A 23,243-nucleotide genomic window follows, 5' to 3' on the forward strand; every position below is an offset into this window, starting at 1 on the left:
CGGGAATTGCGGGGGCAAGCTGACTACAAAACGACAGTAAATAATTTATCCAAGGATATACGGAATGTGTGGAATTCTTTGAGGATCCAAAGAAAACAAACATAAATTTGTAACCCAGCAATATATCTTACTTTATGCTATCAACACTCAGCCATTTGTTCTTGAGTTGACCGATCCGATCAATAGTTTGACGTTCCTAACGCAAGCGGCTTACAGTGCCTACACGAAGAGACCTGTTGAATTTGAGACGATTTCAAATATCAAGGGTCTACAGGCAGTGCGATCCGGGAATAGTAAATGAAGTACTCATTTCTTTCGATCATGCCGTCCTCCTGCCTCCTGTTTCCCCGCTGTCTGCTGTAGAGTGCATTAAGATGTTGTACCTCTTTATATACGCGGTGCCACCCATACCCTTAAGGTTCGCATTGTGAATTAGCGTGCCGCGCGCTACACCCAGTCATTTTAAATTTCATTGCCCGAAGGCATGCGGCATACACTCGGCGGAATACAGTCACTCAAGCTCGATTATGCAGCGGGTTCCGTATATGCCACCTAACCCAGAGGGGAATTTGAGCAGAAAACGCGGCTCGCTCGGAGCAGCATACAGCGAAAGGTGCCCACACACATGATTGGTAATGTGGAATTAATGCACTGCTGTTATTTTCACTGCTATCAGGGTGCGATAGCAAGCTTTTGATATACCATCATCCGCACTCCCAAGCTCCGCGTGTGCGTGCAGTTTCACATCGTGTGATGACGTTGCTCAGTGTATTCGTGCATTAACTGAGTAAGCCTTCTTACAGATCCCGCATCTCACGGCTAGTCTTATAATGTTATGACAATTCGTTATGCGCGTAATACCTGTTTGATGGACAGTGAAGCTCTTCATAACACAGGGCAAGGCTGATTGTCTACACTTGATTTCTCTGGGATTTACCGGCGGCCTCATTTCGCATTCGGGCACAGGCACATTTCGGCTACTCAAACAAAAATTCAATTTTCTGCAGGAGACCTGCGTGGCACTCCATGTATCGTGGGAGACTCGTTTCTAGGTATTATCTTGTCTTGGCGTGGTATTTGAACACAAGGAATAAACAAACTATAGCCGTCGGCTCACGTGGCAGTGCATCTTACGTGTTATCCCAGTTAATTACCTGAGTTCTTCCCCTCAGCGTCAGTCGTGCTCGTCACTATTCACACTTTGGTATGGAGGATATAGAGGTGTCTCCACGGTGTCATGCAAGTCACCAAGTAATCTCAGTATCTTTGTCCCTAACCACGCTCAAGGGACGCGTGACTGGTCCACAGTAGTCCATCCCATCATCCAGTATTTCATTCTTTGCGTCAACTGCCATCACCCCGTCTGTTTACACCCAGGTTTAACCTCCCCCTCTGGATTTTGTTGTTATTCCTCCTTGTCATTTTCATCATCGTCTCGTGGATTAACTCCGTGGGTCTTACAGTGGCGGCGCCCGGTCCGGGGGGAGTCCCTATAAAACCCGCCTCACCCTGAGCCAACAGATATGGGTGACGCTGGCTTCATTGCAGGCGTGGTGATCGGCTCTGCTGCTGCTTTTGGTTTCGTAGCTGCCTGCTTATACTCAGCCTACAAGGCTATCAGGTTAGTAAAACCATTTTCTATACACTATCTAAAATTAAAATCCGAAATATCACGCACGGTAATTCTACATCCTGCATAAGAAACAGTTTATAGAGTGCCGTTGCATTACATTAAACATACAATGCAATTCATCGCATATAATAGTGTTACGAAGGTCAAGGTAAAATATTAAATATTATTGATGTGGTATTTGGTTTCATACGTGGCTTTGAAAGATGAAAGGCCTGGGGGTGTTGGAAGTGCCAGTTGTACAAAATCATGCTACAAAATGAGGGTTGAATTGATTTTTAAAAAAAGACATCTTTATGAATCATCGCATGTTTATTATCAACATAATAAACCACAGTGTTCCGAGTGTGTAGAAGGCTCAAAAAGTGCTGGCAATGTCTCCGTTCAACACTGTCTCTGTTTTTCAGAATATCAACTTGTATACTTGTCAGATTCGCAAGACTATAACATTTCCTTGAGGTCTGGAAGTACTACCCTATAATCTTAAAGATTGGCAATCTCATTAGGATAATGTGCACTATGACGTCAAGACGACAATTTATATCTTATCATTTTGAAGATTCTTAATTATAAATCTTGTCGGCAAGCCATTTTCCTATGCGCACAACCCAAAGATACGTGCCGAAGGTTAATCAATTCCTTTGGCCATATTATATGGACGAGTAGGGAATTGTTTTTTAAGTGACGTCGCAAAAAGGGCAGCCACTGCGTACAGCATTAAAATGCGCCACCATGCACCAATGCCATGAAGAGTCCTTATAGTGCCCATCCCCCTTGCTTTTCATATTAAATTTGGGGCGGAAAAAAACCACCCCAACAAAATTGTTTGTCCCCCCCCCCCCAAAAAAAAACCCACTGTGTTCTGGATCCTGCCTTGGAGTAGGACCTAATTGATAGTTCACATTTATAAGGGAAAATAGTTGTATACATTTTGTATCATATTCCTTTTTATGGTTCGCTGCATGAAAGCAAAAGGAACAGTCATTCCTTACTTCTTTTTCAAGAAATTGCGATATTGTAACCTAAATGAGAACGTACTTGCGAAACAAGTGTAGGTTGCTGAGTTATTACATAATAATGCATTAAATGATCGAAACTTGCCGGGCAGCTTCTCTGTCAACCCAGACATAGAAAAGTTAAGGGACAATCCTTGAGAATGAAGTTTTGTTCCTTGAAAGCGCCCTACATGTATATGAAGTATTATTATATAAATCTTTTCTAAGAGTTCATGGTTATCCATCAGCTAAAATAACATGATCAAGCTTTGTTTGGCAACTGTGACATAATTCGGAATCGAAGCTCCTGACGCTCTTCACAATAAATTAATACAAATATTTGATTTACTATTCACCCTTATCATTTACTTCCTTTGACGCAAGTTATACATAAATATGCGGATGATTTACTGATGCAACATCTTCCTTGTAGGAACGCCATGCAAGTGTTATGGAATACGGCATGTAGATTTAATATAGTCTTAATTTATGAATGTCTGCGAGAGTGCATTCATGTATTTTACTGACTGGCTGGTTGGCTAGCTGCTCGGCTGGGCTGGTTGGTTGGCTGGTTGGCTGGCTGGCTGCCTGACTGGCTGCCTGACTGGCTGCCCTGGCTCCCCGGATGGATGGATGGAGGGATGGAGGGATGAATGGATGGATTGATGGTCGGTCGGTTGGCTAGCTGGCTGCCAAGCTTGTTTGCTGGTTAGATGGAAGGTTAACTGACTGGCTAGTTAGCTTCATGCTTGCTAGCTGCGTGGATGGCTATAGCTGGCTATAGCTAGCTTACCTGCTGGCTTTCTGGCTACATTGCTGACCGACTAGCTTGCTTGCTGGCTACATGACTGGTCAGCTGGTCGACCGACTGACCCTGCCTTATAGTTGGCTGGCTGGCATGCCTGATCTGGCTGACTGGATGGCTGTCCAGCTGGCTGGCCGACTGACGGGCGGTCTGGCTGTCTGATTGGCTTTAGCTGGATACCTGACTGACTTTATGGTAGGCGAGCTAGCTGGCATGCTGGATGGCTATTTGCTGACAACTTTGTTTCCTGGTTTCTTGGCTCACATCGGTTAGAGCAGTTTGTCCCATAATATCAGTCAATCAGTATAGATAGTTAATTACTCAGGCATCTTATGTTATGGGATTGGGCCTTTCAATAACGAATGTGACAATATACTTTATATTTTGAATATAGTATAATACACTTGTATGTCACTGACAGCACCCTTGCTTGTCATAGTGCCAAAGGAGTCATAATTACGCATTCGTGGAGCAAGAACCTCAAATTATTCATCGTATTACAGCGATAATGAAATGAAGGTGCGGTAAAGTGAAGGAAACCTTGGGCATCATCCAAACGGTTAATCGGATAACCTTGTTAGTTAATATTATTTACACGACGCACTATCTAGCCAATCTACATAACCCCAATTACCATACCTTGGAGGAAGCGATGAGAAAATGTGCCTTGAAATCAAGCCCACGAGAATGTTAAAAAAAAATATGCAATTCAAATTTGGTGAAAAAAAACCCACACACATAAAGCAAGCATCATTTGATGATATTTCATTAGTCGTTTCGGCAAGTCAGCCGAAAAAGCTCTTGTTTTCGTTAATCTGATCGACTTGACAGACACTTAGACCACCATCCGAAGATGGTCCCCGAAGATTTTCGTCACCATAATGTCATCGGGTGTCACGTGACATCACGTTAAAGGTGTATTTCTTTTTGAATTCCTATGACTCCAGAAGTACAAGTCCGATTGGGTTGAAACTGTGTCTGTAGATGGACAAGGACGTGCTTTAGATGCAAATTTAACTGACGACATGATGACGTCACCACATGTCATGCCGCGTCATATTAAAGGGGCATTTTTTCTAAAGCCTACATGTATAGAAATATATGGGTCCGATTTAGTTGTAACTTGATAAGTGCCTATACCAGATGTGGTATAGGTAAACATTGAAGTGACGTCATGATGATGTCATCACAAGTTATGTGACGTCACATAAAAGGTGCATGTCTATACCTACAGAACTGTATTTCCAACTTGGTTGTAACTTGGTAGGTACCTAGACCAGGATTTGTTAAATTAAAACGTCATGATTACGTAATCACATGGCGTATTATTAATGGGGCATTTTTTTCTGAGGCCTATATCTCTAGAACAATGGGGTCCGGTGGTAACTTGGTATGTACCTAAACCGGGATTCTGTTATGAATGAAATTTAAAGTGACGTCATGATGAGGTCACCACATCACAGAGTCATTTCAAACAGCCTGGAAAAAATGTGTTTTGTCCAAGTGACAAACAAATTTCTAATGTCTTATTCTGTTCTGCCCTCTATAAACGTTACGATTATAGTCTGGCTATTTGTCTGTAGTCAAACATGCGAAGTTTGCATTCTGATAGAAGCGCGAGTATAAGTTCAGTTTATTTAAAACTGAACCATGACATTATTTCGAAAAATGCAAGCACAATCTGTAAATAATATTCCCGGCATTTCTTTTTTTTTTTTATTGGGCATTTGCTTTGAAGTGATTCTGTATATAGACACTTGGGAGGAATATCGGAAATTTGACCACATTATCCATCAAAAAAAATCACTCTACTATAAAGTTGAATATACTATCCAAGATAATCAGGCGAACAATTTTTTTTCATTGGATTTATCGTTAATTGTTCCACTCGTTCTCGTTTTCAGCCCATTGCGCAATTTGAACATTGCATAATTAGTTAGATAAACCTGAGTCCTGCTCGTAGAAAGCAAAATTGTTCAAAAGTACTTTGCTATTATAAATGGGTAGATCATGAAAACATGTCATGTTCATTCAGGATTTGATCCCAAAGTACAGACAGTGGTAAGACTGAGGTCCTATTGTGAATGCGTGTGATGAAGAAGTGCATATTAAACAGTGGCGTTCATCAACATTGGAACCCGGCTCAATTAATTAAATTTCTCGAGGAGTGAATAAGACAAGTTAAACATAGGTTGGCTGCTGCTACTCAAACATAATCCAGATTCGACGGCATTTAATTGAATTGATTCGTTGGTCGGTGTTTTCACTTTCAAGTCAAGTGAACCGTGTTCAAATGACGGCATTTTTCTTGAAACCTCGTCGCCACGATCATGGAGTTTAATTTGAGGTGAAACTGACAATTCACACAATAGCCAAGAATGGGAACATTGCAGATGGCAAAATTCGGAAGTTTGAATACAGATGATGATATATTTTTTTGTAACAGTTGTAAAAATATAAGTTCGGCCATAACCACAATGATCTTTTGGGGGTATGTACAAATACACAGTTTCTTAGACTTCTGATTTGATCACATTTCTGTCTGGCGTCGGCATTTCACGTGGGTCATTGGAACTAATAAACGGCACGAGGCGATGTGCGCCTCATAATGCATTATGCGTATGTATGACGTCCGTACCATATACTCAACATGCAGGGCTTGATGAAATAGAAAGGAGGTTCGCTTTATCAAAAACTGCGCCGGTTGACGTTTTAATCAAGCTTCTCAGTAAGAAACTCGCGACGAAATCAGGAACAACAGATATTGTATGTCGGCGAATTCAATTCATGTTGCCATGGGCGTATTTCAGCTGTGAATGATCGGGGCCTGAATTGCAACGTTAAGGCTGTGATTTCGTGTGTAGAAGGATGATCCGTTCGCTTAGGATTAAAGGGTCGATGCGCTGAATATCATACATGTTTTGCCCACTGTGGGATTTAATAAATTACACGCTTCCTCAGATGTCTTTGGGAACGAATAATTCGCATAAAAAAAACAATGATAGTTGACTCGATGAATGATAAAAAATCATCTTTTGACTTTTTAGTATAGTCTTATTTTGCCACGCTGGTTGTTGCTGGGATGTTATCAGTAAAATCGCCTCATCTCAGGATGAGTCATATAGGAAGAGCTGATAGTCATATCCATCTCTGGAAAAGAATCGATTCCAAAATACGTCATTAGCAAACAATACAATGCAATAAGGACGGGGCCATGATATCGGAAAAATATATATGTTTTTAATCACGAGACATTTATGCAACAACCGGTACAGTCAATGCACATCTGTTACCTCGCGTGTTCACGTAGCCCCCAGTGTAATCCTGATTAACTTTTAATACTTCCCTCACGGGAATATGTCCTCAGTGCGCGAAATGTACAACCAATTTAGATTGTATAAAATTGCTCTCAACGTTCTACAGGGTGTCCCCCAAAACGTAATGCAAGCAGATACATCCTTTAATATCTCAAAAGCTACTTAACATTAGAATGTCATCTTGGCGGAGCATATTAGTTATACTCTTGTGTACATTTAGTAAAAATGCCAAGGAAATCCGTTCATGCAAACCAGAGATTTAACAGATTATAGAAAGGCTATGTTTTTTTTACCAATTCCAATGGGATGGGATTGAATCCGTTACCTTAATTTACATTAGAAAAGGCCCAATGACAATGTGATATCCCATTGAAATGGGTAAAAAAAAACATTTACAATCTGTTCGTGTTAGATCTCTGGTTTGCATGAACAGATCTCCATGTTGTTTTCACTGATAATGCACAGAAGTATAACTAATATGCTCCATCTAGATGAAATACTCATGTTAAGTAGTGTTTTAGAAATTAAACGATAGTTGCATGCACAACTTTTTTGGGGACATCCTGTATTTTCGAGTTAGGCCTATACCCCGAAAAAAATAGATTTTGTATTCAATTTGCTATTGTCAATGTTATTCGCTTTTGATTGAGACATCTAATATAAAAATTCACCCATGTTTAGAAAGGAATGTGTACTCTACTACGTGAGAATTATTTGCGGACCGCTATTATTTGAGGCGTGTCTTTTGTGCGTTATGGGCGTAAAAGCAAACAAAAATAAAAGCGTATTTCCAGAGGGTTGGAAACTTCAAAAATAAACCACACTAAATATTGTTTTTCAACATACAATTTCAAGTCAATTAAAATAAATTCAACATGGTTTACAAATCACGAATAGAGCTGAATTGCACGTGATTTACATTAAAAAAAAAGAATGTTTTAAAAATGTATTTTGTGCCTCGTGAAAAACACTACAAATAGGCCTATACCACTAAATATAAATATTAATATATAGGCCTAATTGAAAAAGGAGGATGATTGTCAAGGAGCATGTTTAGAGCAAATTTAAAGTTGCGCCATTCATACTTCTTTTTGGACATTTTAACGTCTGAATATATTCTTTTACTAAGTAGAGATTAAAAATTAGTCGTATAACCACACCCCTTTGGTACGGGAAAAGGTAAACTTACGGAGGCACTGTTATGGCTCTGAGATGTCGAGTACAATCATAACACCGTAGTCCCTCTTCATCTGATTATTGCTGCAGTAAATGTTTGCTTTACAAGATTCCCATTTGTCTCTTCCTTGTCATGCCTGCATGCCGTTAATTGTCACCATTTTCGCTCTCAACATACATATTTACTTTAACCATGAGTAACGTACCAGATGACTTTGCTTACCAATCTTTTCCTTAAATGAAACAAGATTATCTAAAAGGTGTTTTGTTTGAATTACAATGCAACTAAGGTTCTCATTATGCGCATCCATTCATTCCCAAGTGGCTTTAGAATTTTAATTGGGAAGCAAGAATGCGAAGACAAAGACAGTTGGTCTAATGGACCATTACAATAACAGACATTTTGTGACCAATGGGTTGAGATTTCAACATAATAGGCCTAGTGTCACTATAAAATATACAGCGTAGACATTCGGCCCTATCATGTGTTCAGTTGTTGTTATACGTCCTCTCTCGGCTTCCTTAAAGGTCAAAATGTGAGGGCCACGGTTAGACAAGAGAAACAGCGAAAACCGAAGAAAAAAATCGCTAGTGGCAAAATGTAGGGCCCAGTCGCAATCCATAAACTACTTGAAGCGTGCTCGAACGAGTCCAGCTGATGCATAATGATTGCAGACTATGCCCAGCGTACACCAATGGGCTGATGGGCAGAGCCTCAATTCCGGGCGTCCAAGACGCTAAAAAATTACCTTTACATTCTCCCTTTACGTAGCCGTGGGACTTCATGCATCCCTGAAAGGCGAACGGGGACTCTACACACCCTGAATATGGGAGAAAACATGAAGTGTCTCTATTTATAGAACATTGTCGCTCACTCTGCGCGAAACTTGATTTCTCAAATTTCAAGACGGCACATTACTTTAACAGACCCACACGTCCCTGTGAAAATACGCCAGGCTTGAATGCGTATACGAGCCTAGGGGAAAAGACGTGAAATGCACAAGTTTATAAAAAAACATCGTCGTAGTCATCTGCAACATTGCATCAGAGCTTTTAAGTACAGGTTCCATTGGCAATCACGTACGTTTATCCAACAAACCGCAGGCTTGTGACAATGAACTGCACGTCGAAATGCACGCTTGTGCATTTGGATGAATAACGTCAACAACATATCTATATAGCCATGATATGAAGAAAAAAATACGACACTTTTTGACATTTCAGACGAACATTCATATTTGATGACGCCGAAGCAATTAGAAGATCTTATACACTGATCCCACTGCGGCCCCTGGAGCTCTGCGGTCTTTAAGAGTGATAGCTCTGTCTTCTTACAAATTAAGAGACGGATCAAGATATTGCTTATTGTCCGAACTTCCGAGTATAGCTGGTACGAAATGAGTGTTAATTTTGCGAGTAGTTTCTAGCTATTATAAAAACGCTTGGTGTTTTTGCAGTAGACTTCAATTTACACCGCACTGAATAAAATACGCAAATTGGTCAATAGACCTATCAAAAAATAATAATGCTATTACCTTCCATCATGAATTTCTTGCTACTGGAAAAAAGGTAGGCTAAACGGATTACAGTGGTGTAATATAGACATTAAGTGTGTAGTACCCAAAGGTTGTAAAACTAAATATAAAGTTGCGAGAATAATATCCAAATTGAAGAAGATAGCTAATTCAAAGGTAAAATCTAGGTCACCAGTACATCCTAGGCTATTGCTAATGGTGTAATTTGCATCTTCCTTTGCATTTACCTCGACGAAGTGAAGGCAAAATGCAAGTTAATGTCACAGGAGACATACAATTAATGTCACAGAATAGACTGGCAATGTTCCTACAAAAGTTGGTTCGATTTGTCTCGCTTTCCTTCAGTCCTGCTTGAAAGAATGTACCACCAAGTGGCACAAAACGAAATTAATTAATTCAAACCATACTAGTGTGGTCATATAATCCATCAATCTTCTTTTCGAACCTATTTATCGACCGGACATTATAATCATGTAAATAATGTGCGGGAGTCTAACCCAGTTTTTGAACCGCGACGACGCCAAATTAATTAACCACATTCCCAGCTATATATTGCGAGAAGGAATATCGTGGAGGAGGGACGTTATGCTAGCTAATTAATACGTTTTCCTGTAATCTGGGTCATTATTCTCCTGGATGTATAGTGAAATCAATTTAATATGGTCTGTTTGAGTAAACTGATAGGCCAAATTAAAAATAAAAAGTACACAGAGACACTAATTGTCGTTTCTTCCGCTTATTACCAAAAGTAGACCAGTAAACATATTCCACCTAAATGATCCTCTTTTTTTTCATAGCAGTAATGTATAGTACATTCAAACTCCTTCAGAATTCCATTAGGTTAGGTTTATATAGAGAGGGTTTATATTGAATCCGTTGTTAGGAAAAAGACAAGAAAGACTCCTTGCTTTGCAATTGCAACCACGCTTTTGCCCCACTATTTCGACCGGGCAAAGAGCGGATAGACGACAACAGAATAGATGGGCTCAAAACCGTTTTACACACGCATTGGCGCCCGATTGGAAGCCTTTATGTATCCGTACATAGCGTTGCCAAGCTGCAACTTCACTTTCTACGAAAACGAAATAGCGCCACCAAGCGTAGGTTTATGCTTCTTTGGACGGCTGCATTCTTTGCAACGATATACTAACACCCCCCCCCCCCAAAAAAAAACCCTACTTTCAGAGGTGATAAAAGCATCAGTCCAAAATAGACAGAGAAGTTATTGTTTAAGTTAAAATGAAATGAAAAAACTATTCGGAAAAAAAAAATTCGATTATGTGGAAGAACACGGCCGGGTAGAGCAACTTGAAAGATCGTGACATACATACGAGAATAGAGGAGAAGACAGTGGCGGGTAAAAAGTGTTGACGTCGCCGTTCTTAAACAACTCGATTTAATTTACGAGTATACTAGTAAATTGTATATGCTGACGATGGTTATTCTAACAGTACACCGCAAAAGACGGAACAAAAGTTTAGTCCAACGACGACTAAGTACAGTCATTCAACAATGCCAAAACTGACATGTGTTATAAGTATTTTTGTTTGCTACCGCACCTCTTTTCCTTGTTTTGGGGTTGGGAGGAGTATTAAAGAATGGCATTCTGTATCATATTACCGCAACACTTTGGACGACTTTGGGATTTACCAAAAAATAACAGGGATGTTAAAAAAAATCTAGATGTTGATGAACTTCTCGTGTGGTGGATTCAGCTCAGTAGTGATAATTTTCAAGTGAGTAGTGAAATTCCATGCATCGTTCCTTTGAGAAGGGGCCCTGTTTAGTTGGAATATTGCAGCGCCTGTCTGGCGCACGTCAAAGTATAATCACGGCGTCTCTTCAGACAATGTCAATCCTTTTGGTCGTAAAATTCAAGTATCCCTCCAAATGACGACACAACATAGTCCACATGAGTATGTCTGTTTTCGGGTAATTGCCACTGATCCTGATATGGGGGATTTTATGTTCTTGAAAATGAGAACTTGTGAGTGGACAGGATGTAGCACATAATTATGAAGCAATGTGCTTCGCGAAAGGGCCAACATTAATGTTCGTAAAATGCCTTCATTGAACCTCCTGCGGATCAAAGGGGGGCGACGTGGACCATATTCCCAACCACTCCCCCTAGAAAAAGCCGATTTATTTTTGAGAATCAAACCAGAGAAGACGACTGTCTTAAAATCGATGCCTTATTCTATACTCGTCCCATTTTGCTTCGTGTCCATTCAATATTTGTAGGTAACAAACATAACCACTTTCTAGAAAAAAATAACTCCATCTGCTTGCCCTCCAGAAATTTTGTTCTGGATCCGCCAATGTAATTTTTAAAATGCAATCCTTGAAACTGCACCTTTGTGTCCCTTTAACCTTATTTTCAATTTTCAGGTTGCCATTTTCAATTGTATGTTGGTGCCTTTTTGGTTTTTATGCTAATGCGAATTTCCATATTCATGAGCAAAAGGGTGATGTCATATCAGGCAGAAACCTCAATGTTGCAATTAGTTTATTCACAAAAAGGTGCCAAAATTTTGGATATTTCGATGTCGTGAACTTTCTTTTCATTAGTGAGTCGTTGTTGTGCCAGTTCATGGCAGTAAGCCAATGAGCAAACGTATGAGTAAGCCAATGAGCAAACTCTCACAAATGTTTTTAATGAGCATTTTTTTTGGTTGACTGTTTCAATAAAAAAATATGAACAGTGTCTCCCTGAAATGACATCACAACAACAGCCCCCCCCCCTCAAAACTGTTGTCCGGAAAAGCATGGACAATTTTAAATGTTTAAGGAATTGCACTTTTCAACAAAATTGACCAAAAAGGAATATCAATTAGTTTTCATTCACTTAAGAGGATTGGAAAGTAGCACAGAATTTGTTCCTAAGAAATATTCACTTCATGAGCCCCTTAATGGAAGGTTCACGGTAACACCATGTTTACCCTAAAGGAGCCGTGTTATTTTGACCACCGCACAGCCGGGAGCGGATTTCCCCCCCCCCCCCCCCGATCTCGGCCTATGAGTGACGAAAAATTATGCAACTCGGTGCATGCATTGAATAATTTAATATGAACATTCCCAAGAAATTTCATGAATATAGGGTTTTTAAATTATCAGTTTTTGAATTAATTATTCATATGCCCCAATGGGATTCTGCTTTGTGTGCACTACATAATGGGACAAATTCAGTTTTCACGGCGCTCAACAACGAAAGATTTTCGCTGCGCGGTAACCTATGATTAGAATTTTATGTTTTTGGTAACAAAAGATGCGCAAGACTAGAGGTTAAAAAAGGGTATCGCGGAAAAAGTTGATGGATTTTCTTAGAAATATATTATGTGCAACATTCTACTCCTCTGAAATGTATAAAAACTATTTGACATTCCTTTTGGTTTATTTTATTGAAAAGTGCACTTCTTTAAACATTTAAAATTCTCAATGCTTTTCCAGACAACTGAGGGGGCTGTTGTTGTGATGTCATTTCAGGAAGATATTGTTCCGTTAATAAGGGATTTTCTGTTCAATTTGTGAACCCAAATATTTGCCCATTGAAAACATCTGTGGGAAACTTTGCTCATTGGCTTACTGTCATGTAATGACACAACAACGAATCACCAAAGAAAACAACATTTACGAAACCCAAATTATGGCGACCTTTGGTGTTGAAATGACAGTAACATTGAGGTTTCTGCCTGAAATGACATCACACTTTATATATTGCTCATGAATATGGAAATTGTCATTAGCATGAAAATCAAAAGGCACCAAAATACCCTTTAAAATGGCAAAACAAAATTAAAAAATAAAGATAAATGGGACACAAAGGTACATTTTCAAGAAATGTGTTAAATACAATTACATTGCATGGCCCTTTAATGATTAGGCCTAGCTATGGAATTGAAAGAGGCACAAATGTGCTTTCTAATATAGCACCGCCGCCAGTATTGATTAATTTTCAATGCGCTCGCCGGAAGATGGTGGGACGCTTTTCACACATCTCACTAAAAAAGAAAAAAAATGTCTGTCTAATCGTTATCCCATCATTGTTGCAAAACATCTGCTCCTTTGTCTCTTTGAGACACGCTCGTCATGTTTAGAGGTCTTTTATGACGTCCAAGGTAATGTAGCTAGAAATGGGCATTTCTCCGAGGCTTATCTTTTAAAAGACGAACAGACGGTACAGGTAGCTGTTCACATACGGCTTCAATTAAAAGACTGCTTGTACATCCGACAGACGAGGTTGGCATTTCATCGCAGTGTCTCAGAGGATTAATACAAAAAGATGCAACTGCATTTGCATATTGGCGTGCGTAGAAACTATTCTGCAATAATTTGTTCGCACCGTCGTGCATGCCAAGTGTATAAATGTATCAGGAACAGTGAAAGGAGTGAATTTCCTCATTACTGAAACTACTGAAATTGTAACACCAAAAACAAAAGGACCGACGAAAAATCATTTGTAGATTTGTACGAGGGTATCGAATATGCATAACAAGAAGTCTGAATGGACGTGCAATTAATTCGTGAGGTTGTCTCACAAAGCCGACGCTCTTTGACCTTTTCTGCCCGTTTTATTTTGACACACAATGGGCCTAATGGGTCATGTCTCCATGCATCGACGTGACATTTAGGCTATGTTCATGCCCTGACGTTCAAAAAGGCGGGACCATCACGCTCGTGATCGAGGGAATATAACAACTCTACGTTGTAGGCCTAATATCTCCTGCGTTCTGATGTTCTTTTCTGTACAGAGACATCATGTGCAGTTTGTTTTGAACACGTGGGCCGTAGACGTTCTCCCGTTAATGAATACGTATTGCAACCTTTAAAAACTGATTGGTAAACTTGACTTAATGTTTGTAACAATATGCTTTAGCCTAGATGAAAATGTGAAGGAAACGTAGGTTACCGCTTTTGTCAATGCACGCACATTCGCTGCACATGATTACACTGCAAGAAGTAAATTCGAAATCTTTAAAGTATCGTTCCATAAATAAAAGTTGTGGCCGATTTGTTTGTTCGAAGTCTCATTCAAAAGTCAATAATTTTGTATTGCAGGAGCACAAAACCAATTCTATTAAAAATAAATCTATTTTCGAGAACTGTACAGATAGCACATCTTTAAATTACGTTTGATATCGCTCGCATAGTTGCACTACTATTTCAACATTATACCGGTGTCCTTGAAAGATCGGTTCCCTTGCATTCCCTCTATCCTATTGTGCAAATTAAAAATTAATGGAAAAATGCATTTAAAAAAAATATGTATTAAAATGGAAAGATGCGCCTAAACGCACAGACCTACCGGGCCCTGGCCTGAGGCCTCCAACAATTTAGGGGCCGAGTCCACAAAACGCTTACAACATTTCATCCTACACCGTGGTAAGTCAAAAAGAAAACTACCATCTGCGGACCTAGGTGAACTCGGCCAAGATATGATGTTCAGATACCTGAATCAGTTCATTACAATTCCAATGTTATTACCAAATCGTGTCGCTGACATTTACCATTGTTTTCACGTCACTTACACAGCAAGTCTACTCGTTGGCCTAACGTGGAACACTTCTCCTCTTGCAACTTGCATTTGCGAAGTTTTACCCAAAAGTTATCAGGAAGTGACATTTCGGCAAGTTTGAAATATTTTGTGTTCATAAATGTTGAGTTCAGTCAACCGTTACATGAATTTGTGCGCCACATAGGCAACCCTCTGCCCCATTAACCAGACACTGCACCTTTCACAGCAATACCTTTATTCACAATGTTCCAAAATGAGCAAGTTTTGTTACGGTTACATGTATCTAACTAAATGCGTTTGAAGCTCATCAATAGAAAGTTAGGCTAAGTAACGTGAAGGTCAAATTTGGAGAAAACGTTTTTATTCTGTTTTACGTATAGTGCCTCCCACATTACTTGAGCCCAGGGCCTCCCGCAGTCTTTATCCGGCTCTGTTTGTGCTATACATTTTGGGAGACGACTGGATACATTTCCTCGATGGGGATTTTTGAAATATCAAGCTCTGTAGCGTGTTCGATCAGATCACGATGCATTTGATCAGTAATGTAGATGAGTCCATGTGGGGAATCACAAGTTGTCGAAATATGCACGTGCGCCCCGGGTTGTTATGAAGGCAAAACACCGAACACAAATCAAAATGGCGGTCGTGTGACGACCTTTATTAGCATTTCCTACGTCCATAAATTTCAGACATTTTGGCAAGATTTCCTGTTGTAAATTGAGTAGTTTGCAGTAGTTTGTTCCGTGCAATATTTTAAAGTGATGTGGCATTTTATATCAATCATTGTATATCTTTAAGGTAATCTAATTTCCCTGTTTAAATAGGAACTCGAAAATAATTTTGCAACTGCACATACGTACATTCAAAATCTGAAACACTACAAGGTTCCTGAAATTTTAATTTCCTTATAGTATCGTGAGTTCACGCGGGAATCTCGCTTCCCCGGTGTCAGTTTTCATTTTCCATTTACCGTAATTAAAGCAGTGGTGCGTTTGGAGTATCATCAGTGTTAATTCACTCAGGAAACAGTGTGTTAAAAATAGTCATTACTTATAGTAATTGTGGCATGTTACTCCCATAAGGGCGTATGTCTTTTCTTCAACATTTAACAAGATTTAATTTCTAGAATAAATGTAATAACCCAAACATAGTTACTAACTGCCAGCCTTTATATCTTGGCAGTGAAGAAAGCACAGGTAACTAAGATACGTATGAACGACAAGTGTGCCAGAAATTGGCAATCGAAAGAGTAGAAAATAATTCCCCGGAACTGATTGAGATGCGATGAATAACCAGACAGACGTCTCGAGTGGAGACTAGAGAGCTCAGACAGCAATTTAATGTAGGCCCGTCAATCACCTTTGGCTATTTTGTTTTAGGAGGCGAATTCAGACAATATTTGGTTTGCTTATAAATATTCATGGTGAGTTAGAACAGCATCGAGTTTATGAGTAATGTATTATTGCAGTTGACTGTAGGGACGGGGCATATAGAGCGCACAGTCGCCAGTGTCCATATGGCGTGTTACCCGTGCCTACAGCGCATATGCATAGCGCTGAAATCATGCCTAGGAAACTACTGACATCTTTATGCTGTGCGTGCATGTGAGCAGGTGTGAGATGATGACTGCATGCGCTAGTCTGGAAACAAAGGGAGAAGTGATGTCAATGATTCATTCGCTTGATTGTCTCCTCACGGGCAGGTTCCATCATGTTGCATGTGTGCATCAGTCAGTGCGTTTGCAATGACTCATCCATTCCTTCTGTCTTTCTCTCTCATCCATCGCAGGGACCATAAACGTATCGCCGAGAAACAGGCACAGAGACGAGAGCAGCAGCTGCTAGCCATCAGCGAGCAGACGGCGGGTGTGCCACCACCGGACATCGAGGAACCACCCAACAGGACCTCGCGCTCTCTCAGTACCCCAGGACTCTTGCTGGAACAGCGGCGGCCCTCTGCCTTCGCGCCTCCCCCACAAGCCATGGAGAGACGCTGGACCCGTGCAGGACTGGAATACCGCCACGAGGGAGGGGTGGTTCACATCCATAAAACGGACGACCCCGACGGTGGTGACCCATCTGCTGGCGAAAGTACCGAGGATTGTATCATGGATTCAAACATTCCTTACAAGCGGCACATCGATAGTAGTGAGCCACCCACATCCTCACCCCGGGGTAAAACCACCCCGGGTACTAAGGCCAAGAAGCTTCCTGCTGTCCCGCCCCCTCAAGTCCAGATTCAAGTGTCGTTGACCCCACAGAGCGACGCCAACGGTGACACTACGCAAGTCGAGGAGGTGACCGTTACACCCAAGCCCGTGTCTGTACGCACCTCTGGGGATGGGTCACGGACTCAAACTGTCACAGAGATATCGAGTAACGAAGCCGGTGGTAACGCGGGGAAAGTCAAGAATGCAGCCGACTGGGTTTAATGTTGGAAAAGTTTGCTCGGTCGAATAGATTTCGCAAATTCCCAGACTACGAAAAAGTTTGTGTGGAGTCACGTCACGTTAATCTTGCTGGAAACAACAACTTGATGTCGTGTGGGCTTACTGACTGACTCCAAACAAGCTTATACTCGTTATAAGCTCGTTGGGACAGGCCACGTGTCGTAGATCAAGGGAATGGACCGTCATCAAGGGAATCGTTCAGCGCCAAATGTTTCTGTCAGAATCCGACCGTTGACAACGGAAAAAAGCTGCCAAGAGTGGTAACTTTGCGCTATCCGATAGGCCCAAGGAAGAATATATATCAATCAAACATTTTCGTGTGAAAAAGAATGGTTATCAAAGAGACGTAAGCCTTAACAAGAAGTGGCTTAAAGACAGTTTAACCCTTACCAAAACGTAGTTTCTCTTTCTGATTGCATTATACAATTGTCTGTCAACAAGTTATAAATGTACATATGCATTCCACCAATTCAATACTTGTTGTTGGTAGCACTTGTAGGGGAAATTAATGACATCTATCATCGTGCGTCAATGTTCAAATGTCAACAAAATATCATTGTGCTTTTCTGCCAACGTGCTTTTCAAACCATCTGCTTCAATAGGGGAATAAAACTAATGTGTGCTTGGGAGGTTTTAAACACTCTGTTTAAGACCGGTTGGAGTTTGGATGCTGAAAATTACCCGAGCCGAAAGCTAAAAAAAATCAAAACTTTTCGGTCTAAAAGCCAAAACAAGTTAAACATTTCCAACGATTTTGTTCAACAATTTCACTTTATGTTTTTCGAAACACCCCTCTAGCTATATATTGGAGTTTCCAGCTCGCAAGTAAGTCGCAAACATCTCCTCAAGTTCAATGGATATTGGCGCGCGCGTCGTGTGTACTGCGCGATATCGCGCATAATGCAGCGATGGCGGTGTGTTGATTATTTAGGACTATGAATTATAACTATATTGTAATAAGGCATTATAATATAAGGTTATGCAACGATGAGCATTTATCGTATTCCAAATCACCAAATGTTTCCAAAGTTGCTTCCAGATGATTTTTTTTAAGTCGAAAAGGGAGACTTCAGTACCAATGTAATGTATTGCTGTGTACGTTTGTGTCAATCTGACGGCTTTTATCCCTGTTCAATCTTGTGCCTCACAATTTAATATACAGCGTCCGGTCAAAGCTTGGTGAAAACAACATTAACATTCTGTATGAGGCATCAATTATACATGTGTGAAGACATATATCATTGTTGGCTGGTGCACCCATGCACGACAAAAACCGATTACCGAGACACGTCCGTAAAGCTGTTAAAATACGCGGTTAATATTTAAATGGTTATTCACTGGAGCCTTGAATGTTACTGAGTAGGGAAAAGTTAATATTTACGTATGTATTTGCCATAGCCTTGGCACAAAATTGATTGGAAACGATTGGAGACGTTTACAGCATCTTTTTAAGGATTGAAAATATTCGGATATTTGACAGGACCCGCATGCATTTTTGACCATCAGACAAGTAGCATATACAGGCTTATGTTTCAATGTCTTTTTCTATTATAGTGGGGCAGATAGAAGAAACTATGTGGGGGAATTGTGCCTTATGATACAAGCATGGCATTTGGCACACTGTCAGAGTATGTCTCAAGAAGGACATTTGTCAGATTTGTCCTTTGATAAAAATATAGGTAGAATAACAAGCGATTTTCAAGATTTTCAAAATGGCTGCCATTGCTTGTTATTCTACCCATATTTTTTTTCAAAGGACAAATCTGCGATGGCCCTATATGTATAGCCAAATATCTTTCTCATGACCTACTCTGATTATGTGCCAAATTCCATGCTTGTATCATCGAAAGCACAATCCCGTCACCTATCTGCCGTACTAGTAGCCTATACCTATTACATCCATGTTTCAACTTTTTTTTTTCGTTATCAAAATTACCAGCTTGAAAGTGTTAATTGTTATTGGTAAGTTTGTCAAATAGGTATGTACGTCTGACGGTGGGGTCGGGTCGGGAGGAATATATCAGAGGGCGCGAAACCGTAAGTCTGTCAACGCTCGTTATTATACACAACGAAATTTAGACTCAGTGAAATCAAAGGGATACATAGTCTACAACTGATATTTCAATTATAATAAAGATTAAAGAGAGTATGTATTAAGTATTCAAACGGATCAGGATACGTTTTTGCTTAAGATGCGTGCGTTCTTAGGGGACTGATGCAACAGTTTAATAATGGCCAAACGATCCATTTATTGTCAAACTGGCAGTGAACGGAATTCGTAATAAGTCGGGCCTGTACTTGAATATGTGTAGAATGTCTCTCTTATTGTCTTTCGACTAACTCCTTGACTAGCATCTAAAAGGAATTAATGCAATCTCCATTGTTCGTCAAGTCAGATTTCCGCAACTAGTGTACTACCACGTTTAGTACTTTTCGGGTATAAATTATCAAAGTTAAACGCAACAAAAACGGGGTATTTTGTTTAAGAAAAAGGAACCGACGCATGCATGCATTAAATGCATATGCTACAGGATGCTGTCAGAGACTGCGCTGGAGCAGGTCGCTCACTGATGATGACTCGTTGACTATAAATGTCACGTACCGTCCTCTAAAGCCACGCTGTTTGACTTGCTCGTTAACTGGAGTATTTTCTTGTTCCACTTTAAGTTCATACACAACTGTCTGGCGTACAAAATGTATATATGCAAGGCGCGATTTGCCGCAGTTAAGTACCTCGATCCTTCATGCGGCTTTCCCTATTCGATCCACGCCTCACCGGCTTGTCATTTGCTGTGGAAATCGATTCAGGTAGACTCATTCTCCAGTCACCGTTGCCATGACGCGGCTGTGACTCATACGTTAATTCAAGATGATGAGAGCAGCGACTGTTGTAAGAACTTTAATTTAGGCCCTCTTGTAACTCAGGTTTTTTTAAATCAATATTTAAACGCCGCTTTGCCACCATTTCATTTGGATCATTATGTGAAGTGTGGAATAATTACATGCGCTGGGTTATATGGACGGCATAAAATCGGTCCAGGTCCTTCATTGTAAACTCTATAATTATTGCATTTACCAATGTATATACTTTAAACTCAGAAGTGGACGATTGAAATAATATGCAAGCGTATTTTTGTATTACCCTGCATCAAACTAATACCATTTTACAAGGCAATCATTACGTTATTCAGTTTGTTACTTAACGTAATGACCAGTGTATAGTATGAAATTTTGGACTTTATGAAATACGCAGGGGCTTAGCACGGTCATTTTTATTGGGGGGTAAATTTTTTTGAAAAGGGCACTTGCACATCCGTTGTGAAATGTAGACAAGTTTTTTTCTCTGGACACTTGGCCTCCGTAAAATCAAAAAGCGGGGGGGGGGGGGGTGGCTGGTACCATCTGTCGATGGGGGAGCTGTTCAAAACCGACAATTATGCACACAAAGGGCCAATATATGGTGCTTTTCAGGGCGATACATGTGCGAAATTCTGAAAAAGGCACCCAAACAGCAGATGCCACAAAAAAGGGCAACACTCCTTTTTTGAAAAGGGCACTTGTTCAGAAAAAAGGGCACTTGGTAACAAAAAGGCACTCTTTAACAATTATTGGGGGGGGGTAAGCCCGTTGAAAAAAAGGGCATTTGAATGGAAAAAGGCAGTCTTTACGAAATATTGGGGGGGGGAGGGTAAATACCCCCTTTCACAGACGTTTTCGTTGAGTTAACCGTAGTTAAGTTTTCCTTGGAGTTTAGCCTTAATTGGTGAATAATATGCTACCAACGGCAACCATTTCGAGATATTTGAAATTTTGCTTTAGGCAAAAGTTTCGTCTTCCGTTGCGGCATCCACAAGAGCAATTTGAGTGATGCCCAAAATATTTAATTTTGATCGGCATTTTGATCTCAGTCAATGTTTGATAATTAGTTTCGCTCGGGTTGCTGGGTAATCAACCCTTTACGGTTAGAAGAATGACCGTTGCCCTGAGCGGTGTGCTTGGTGACAGAGGGAGGCTTCTTTCAGGGTCAATGGCATGGCCACCATTGACCGATGACTGAGGTTACGGTACCTTCTGTACGTCCGCGACCTTTAATCAAACTTGGTAAATAAGCACTGTAGGTTCTATATCCGGCGTTTCAGGCTATATCAAAGCATCCTTCGGGTAAAATCAATCATAAGTACCGTTCTACCTGTAGAGTTGATTAATTGAGTTGAAGTGTGATCGGGCATTGACATACCATGGGGGTTTCTAACAAAACAAGTCAATGTGGGGGAAAAGAAAATTTTCATGAAAATTATATCTGGGTAAAAACAAAACAAAAAAACCACACATAATTTTCACGAAAATTGTTGCGTTGCCTAGCTATATACTGCTAAATGACATTTTTCCTGACAGCAAGTGTAATCAATATAGTTAATCACTTAATATGTTTTACATGTAAATAGCAAGGTTTTTGTAAGATAGGTTTTTTTTTTTTTTTTTACGTAAGCAAAGCCGAGATTTGCATTCCATAACAATCAGCCAACTATTGTAAATTATACCAATTGGGATACCTTTAGCATGGGAAGGTTACCTTTGGGAGAAATGTGGAATTAGGGAGACTTTTCAATGTCTCCCTAATGCCTCAGCTCAAGAGGCAAAATGTTGTTGTCGCTTTTAGGCTAGATCGATTGCTCGTGGTCCAATTAGCAAAAATACCAAAATTCGTAGGGGTAGGATAAGGTAAAATTGGGGTTAAGGGTCCTTAAATTTGGAAAACAAATTGTGCACAAGTCTTCTGGTTTGTCTCCCTTATGGTATATTTGTCGGTTATATTACAAATTATTGTCAATGCAGGAATATGTACAGATTCATTTTAGGTGTTCCTTTGTTTTGGAAAACCCGTAAACTCCGTTAAATGCGCCATAAATGTACGCTGTATTTTGTTTCTCGTGGCTGATCAAATATATTCTTCCTTAAATAATATATTTAAATTAGCGTCCAGGCATGTTAATTACATAAAAACACATAAGTGCAAACGTATACTCGTGAAATTGTTCCTTGTACAAAACCGTGTTTATAATGTATGTACAGAAATGTCTTTTTTTATCATCCAATGTTACTGGTTGAATGAGAAGTGCAATACTGTCAATTTAACCATGAATTATGTATGTAAGACAATAAATATTATGATGATCAAGGGATTATAATCTTCGTATTCCCTGCAGTCCACTTTTATTATAAAATTGTCGCATTTTATTTGAAGCAAAAGTTTACCGAGTCGACTTGGGTGCGCATGCAGGCTGTCCTAAATCACAAACGGACACAACTTAATTGTAATGGCTGGCCCATATTGATGCCAGATGCTGAGGAGCGTCGAGGCTTGGCTGTGTCCTACCAAAAGTGTGGGTTCCACAATGACAGGACTAAACTGTTACCTGAAATTCCAGATGGTGAGAGGACGACGGACTGCCACTTCTAACATGGCGTGCCATGTTTGCCTTTACAACACCGGCATTGCAGCGGCCAGGCCCGGGCTAAGTGTTTCGTAGGCCTTATGGGCACCATGTTTTTCTTAACTACACGAAAACAAAGGAATGTCCACACCAGCTATGTAAAACAAACCTGCTTGTGTGGGTGTGGGTGTGTGGACAAGCATTACATTCACTGTGTGGACTTCCGAACTGGCCGAGTGGTTAGATTCGTCGTCCACGAATCGCGGAGTCCGGGATCGAATCCCGTCGATGTCTTTTTTTTTTTGCTTTTCACCGCACGCGTTCTATTCAGTCATTATAAGATGTTTAATCTCTCGTCGTAGAATACCAAATTAGCTTAATCGGTAAGC

At 40.3% G+C, this 23,243-nt stretch overlaps 1 protein-coding gene across 1 annotated transcript; it reads left to right on the plus strand.

Moving 5' to 3' along the window:
* Positions 1–763: 763 nt before the first annotated feature.
* Positions 764–18,101, plus strand: LOC119742465. Its single transcript, XM_038218400.1, has 2 exons — positions 764–1,621; positions 16,759–18,101. The coding sequence occupies exons 1-2, from the start codon at positions 1,524–1,526 to the stop codon at positions 17,399–17,401; spliced, it is 741 nt and encodes a 246-aa protein (XP_038074328.1). The 5' UTR covers positions 764–1,523; the 3' UTR covers positions 17,402–18,101.
* Positions 18,102–23,243: the final 5,142 nt, after the last annotated feature.

The sequence above is a fragment of the Patiria miniata genome, unplaced genomic scaffold (genome assembly GCF_015706575.1).
Source record: "Patiria miniata isolate m_02_andy unplaced genomic scaffold, ASM1570657v1 HiC_scaffold_11, whole genome shotgun sequence".
Taxonomy (NCBI): Eukaryota; Metazoa; Echinodermata; class Asteroidea; order Valvatida; family Asterinidae; genus Patiria; species Patiria miniata.

What these genes read in the sequence shown, in the direction of transcription:
- LOC119742465 (XM_038218400.1), top strand. Translation starts at nt 1,524, where the DNA reads ATGGGTGACGCTGGCTTCATTGCAGGCGTGGTGATCGGCTCTGCTGCT. An exon ending in TCAGCCTACAAGGCTATCAG is followed by an intron (nt 1,622 to 16,758) that starts GTTAGTAAAACC and finishes CATCCATCGCAG; the next exon opens with GGACCATAAACGTATCGCCG.